Here is a 5,468-nt window from a genome sequence, read left to right as displayed (position 1 = left end):
TTTGTTTTTCTTATTAGTGTTTGCCCTTACTACAATAATTTCAATTAATTAAACATGAAAAATCTTTTTCCATAACTAAAACTATAAATTGAAAGTATTTTAAAGAGAAAACATTTCATGTGTAGATAACTAAGAGTATCACACATTAAAAAAAAAAGACAAGAAAGAAAAAGTTTGACAATTGTTTTGTGATAAAAAAAAAAAAACTATTAGGCGGCCTTTGTTTTTGAGAACAGAACATGATAAGACATTGAGAACAAGATATAATGGACAGAGACATAAAATTTTGTGTTTTTGTATTTTGTTTGGTGATAAACTAGAACAAATTATAAAAATTCAATTTATTCTTTTTTTTTATTCAAAAAATTTGAGATGAAAAATATAATAATAAAAAAGTATAATTATAAAAAATTAACAAAAATAATGAAAGAAAAAATAAAAAATAACTTGTATCTCTTGTTAGTGTCTCCGTGTCCTTCATATCAGAATGGACACAAAATACACTAATTTATGACACATTGTCTCTGTTCATGTCTCCTTTGTCAAACACGATTTTGTATCTCTGTGTCCCTGTCTCAGTGTCCTGTCTCTATAAACAAACACAGCCTTAGATAGAAATTTAGTTAAATTAATTAAATTATTTAATCACTCTTAATTATTAATTTTACGTAAAATTGACTACACCTGACTTTCTACCTTGTTTCGTAAACCATAATTGAAAAACAAAATCTTGAAGTTGATATATGTTTTCCTAATGTTTCTCCGATAAAAATGTTTCATTATTAACAAAACACACGCCTTCTCACTCTCTTCCTTCCTTATTTGCGAAGAGTAGTAATTGCCTTTCATTCAATATTTTTTCGTTTTCATTTTCATTTTCACATTTTCACAAACACTCACAACTCTTCACTCCACAGGGCCCCTCTTCTCTTCTCTTCTCTTCTGTGTCCCCCCCTTAACCCCACTCTCTCTCTCTCTCTCTCTCTGCCTTTTACCCTAAAAGGAGTGTTCGTTTCTCTTCATAAGCGCCTCTCATGCGGCACTCTTTTCAGCCCCAAAAACCTTTCAGACAGAGATAGAGAGAGAAGAGAAGAGAAGACAACAAACACGCACTGCTTGGTTGGCTTCACTATACACCCATCTTTTTTGTTCTTATTTTCTTTCACTCACTTCTCTTCTCTTCTCAACACACACCCCATCTCTTATATTATCACAAAGTTTCATTCTTTATCGGTTTTTATTTCTGGGGTTGGATTTTTTGTTCAAAAAAAGTATATTTTTATTTATTTATTTGAGGCTTCTGCAATGGCACCAAGCTTTGATTGCGTTTCAAGCCTGCTCTGTGCAGAGGACACAAGCTTCTTCGATGATAATCCTTATGGGGGTAGTGGTGGTGCCATGGATGAAGTGTTTGATGAGGATTCATGGCGTCCTAGGTGTTATAATAATAAAAAAGGTTGCAACTTTGATGGTGATGAGGCAGATGGGTATCCATTGCAGAGTGATGAGTGTGTGGCAGTGATGATGGAAAAGGAGTGTGAACACTGGCATGGTGGTGCCGCTTACTTGAACAGGTTACAATCTGGGGATTTGGATTTTGGGGCCAGAAATGAGGCCATTCATTGGATTGAAAAGGTGTGTGTTCAAATACAGAAAGAGAAAGAGAAAGAGAGACTTCGGTTGTTTTCTTTTTCTTTTGTTTTTGCTCTTTCTTAATAGAGTCTAGTCCAATCATCTGATCTTTTCTTCTTCTATGTTTACTTGTATGAGATTAGTTTGGCTTTTTCTGACTCTGAATCATGATTACATTGATGGCCTAAAAATGAAATCTGAACCAGAACTTCTAAGCAGGGTTAATCGGTTTTTGGCAATAGGATTTGGATTCGGATGTTGAGAGTTCAATCTGGAAAGAGAGTTTGAAACAGTTTCTTAACTCATTCATTCAGCTTTTTATGATGGTTCTACTTTCATAAGTAAATTTGGACTAGATTTTCATTTTTTGTTTTTATAATAAGGATTTAGATGGAATCAAAATAAGATCAATGGTGTGATTAGCATTTTAGACTTATCTATGGTGTTATTGACTAATGGATGAACACATATGTTTGTTTTATAGGTTCGAGCACATTTTGGTTTTGGACCTCTATGTGAATATCTATCTATAAATTACTTGGATCGATTTCTTTCATCGTATGAATTACCAGTAAGTCAAGGAATCTGATAAAGAAAAAGTTTCATCTGCATTTTGTTATAATGTGCTGGTTTTGATCCAGCCTTTCCACTTGTAGAAGGGAAGAACTTGGACAATGCAATTGCTGGCAGTGGCCTGTTTATCAATTGCAGCGAAAATTGATGAGACTGAAGTTCCTTTCACCCTTGATTTGCAGGTAGAGTAGAAAAGTTTTCAATTTTGTTTCCTTAATATGCTTGGTAACTTGTGAAGTTCAATGCACTCATTTTTGCATGATGTTGATCACTGTCTTTTAATGCAGGTTGGTGAATCCAAGTTTGTATTCGAAGCTAAAACCATACAGAGAATGGAGCTTCTAGTACTAAGCACATTGAGGTGGAGAATGAATGCAATTACTCCATTCTCCTTCATTGATTATTTCCTTTCCAAGATCAATGATGGTAATGAGAGTCCATCATTAAGATCGTCGATCTTGCGATCCATCCAGCTTATCTTGAGTACCACAAGAGGTGAGTAATGTAATCTATTTAGGATAATTATGAAATGATGAGTTATCTTTGCTTCTATGTTCATTCTCCTGAAATGATTGATAATTATGAAAAGAGTCCGAATTAGAGAATGAATGATTTGTAATTGTGGAATGCAGGGATTGAGTTCTTGGAGTTCAAGCCATCAGAGATTGCGGCGGCAGTGGCAATATCTGTTGTCGGGGAAACCGAACCGGTTGACACTGAGAAAACTACTTCTGTTCTGATTCAATACATAGACAAGGTAATATACATGGTGATTGATCATATAAATGATGATTTAACTTTTTCCAAGTTAGTCACCATTTCTGATTTATCCAACTCGAGAGTCTAGAGTTTAGTTTGATGATAACTTTGAATACAATGAATTTGTGATTGTTGTTGTTTAATTGATCTTCTTACTTTTGTGTGATTTTTAGGGGAGAGTGTTCAAGTGTTTTGAATTGATCAAGGAACTTGCATTGAACATTGTGAATGTCAATGATCCAAATGGTTCTTCTTCTACAATCCATTGTGGTGTGCCTCAAAGTCCAATAGGAGTGTTAGATGCATTGTGCTTCAGCTACAAAAGTGATGACTCAAATGCAGGTTCATGTGCAAGTTCTTCACACACAACTCCAGATCCTAAAAGGAGGAAGCTAAACAAAACTTGTGGATCAGAGGCACTATTGTAGAGTCTTGTGGACTTGGGAATTTTATTTATTTATCAAAAGTTTCACCATCATCCATGGGATGCTTCTTTATTTTTATTTATTTTTTTCTTTTTTTTTCACCCCCAAGAAAAGGACACCATGTTCATTTTGTGGAAGGTTCCCCCTCTCTCTCACAAGAATACCAAAAGGGAAAATTAGAAAAGAAGAAGAAAAAAAAGAGCATAAGGAATAGTTAATGAAAGTATAAGGTAAGTCATGAGTGGAAGATGGGGACATGAAAATGAATAGAGAATAGAATCCACACATTGCATGCAATTGGCATGAATGAAGAAGGTTTAAGTAATCAAGAGCTGTTAAAAATAATTTTAGATATCTTAACAGCTACACAATAGAGGAAGTGATGGAAGAGAGTGGGGGAACAATGATCATTATTGTGTGTTTTTTTTTTTAAAAGAAATTTTTTTGTGTAAGTACAATCCTAGCTGTTTTCATAATTTCATTTGTTAAATTGTTCTACTTATGTAGTGAGAAAAATAGACCCAAAAAAGAGGCTGAGTTACTAGCATAAGTTATATTTTTGAGGGACATATTTTGTCTTAAGTTATAAGTATTGTGTCATTTTAAGTTACATGGAAAATAAAAATATTATCATTGTTCTCATGAAAAGGATTTTATACTCTTCTGTAATATTTCTTCAATTTTTTTTTGTTTATCTTTGTATAAAGATTAAAGTGAGAGATAAATTCCTAAAAATTTACATTTTGAACAGATTAGTCGCTAAAGAAAAAAAAAGTATCAATAAAGTTTTTTAAGATAACATATGTGGATAAGTAGTTCAAATTAAAACTCTCTCTTAATCGGGATTAATTTGAAGGTAATGTGTCTACATTTGCTATTTTGAAGGATTTTATTAGTCGGTTTGGTTCGGGTTCAAAATGAAATTAGAATCGAATCGATCAAAATGTAATTGGTTCGGTTTGGTTTGGATTTGTATTTTTTTGTCCATGTATCCGAACCAAATCAAACCGATTAAGAACAAATTGGTTCGGTTTGGGTAATTGGATACTCGATCATTTTGAAATTCATAAAAAACCAAAATTTTATTTTAAAAATTCAACAAGTACAATAAACATGTAACATTAATAAAAATAATCTAAACATGTTAAACACCAAATAAATTAAAAACTAAACTCATTAAAATCCAAACATATTAATAGTAAATAATCTCACTAAAAGCCACAAAAAGCCATATATATTTTTATTTTTTTATTTAATTAATATATGATCAGGTTCACGGGTTGGTTCGGATTCCGCACCCGCAGAATCGATACCCGAATCAATCACTAACAAAGATCATTGATTTGGTTCGGGTTGAACCCGATTACCCATTGGTTCCAGAACCAATTTAATTGGTTCGGTTTGAGTTTGAATAGGTAATCGGGTACCCACTACCCGTGCTCACCCCTATTTTATTAGTACTTCAATGAATGATTTGTTCAAAGTATAAATTTTTAAGGGTTTATTTGTTATTTTATTCTTGTATTAATTTATTTAGAAGAAAACTATTATTCTTAATGATGTAATTGACAAGATAGAAAAAAAAAAGTAGGAAAACTTTATTAGTAATTGGATGAAATGAAAGTGTTTGAATATTATTAGAGCATTGCTTAGATGTGTGGCAAAGATGATTGGTGTGTTGAAATGAAATAACACATGCAATTAACAGGTAAGCCCAGAAAGAAATGCACAAAAAGAGAACACTGTTTTTGTCATGTGAAGGGACAAACTTTAATCATGATTACAACATGAATCACCAATGATCATGACACATCTAGAGAAATATCTACTACTACACACAAATTTTAATAATTGAATTCAATTATTCCCTGAACTGATTAAAACTACACTATCACACACAATAATTTCAAGATTTTGTGTTTTTCTCTTGTATTACATTTTTCTTCTTTAAAAATAACTTTTTGAGTATCTCTTACATTACTATTTGGAAAAACCCCACACATTAAAATATTATTGTATTGATAAATAAAAAATGAAATGAATTTTGTTTATGCTAAAGTAAATTTTTCATTATTACCT

General features: G+C 32.1%; 1 protein-coding gene across 1 annotated transcript; it reads left to right on the top strand.

Annotated features, from left to right (window-relative positions):
* LOC107606195 (cyclin-D4-2) lies at window positions 870-3,911 on the top strand. Its single transcript, XM_016308198.2, has 6 exons — window positions 870-1,635; window positions 2,117-2,203; window positions 2,289-2,387; window positions 2,493-2,700; window positions 2,838-2,962; window positions 3,138-3,911. The coding sequence occupies exons 1-6, from the start codon at window positions 1,306-1,308 to the stop codon at window positions 3,390-3,392; spliced, it is 1,104 nt and encodes a 367-aa protein (XP_016163684.1). The 5' UTR covers window positions 870-1,305; the 3' UTR covers window positions 3,393-3,911.

This window comes from Arachis ipaensis, chromosome B07, assembly GCF_000816755.2.
Source record: "Arachis ipaensis cultivar K30076 chromosome B07, Araip1.1, whole genome shotgun sequence".
NCBI lineage: Eukaryota > Viridiplantae > Streptophyta > Magnoliopsida > Fabales > Fabaceae > Arachis > Arachis ipaensis.
This window is presented reverse-complemented; position numbering and strand designations above follow the sequence as displayed.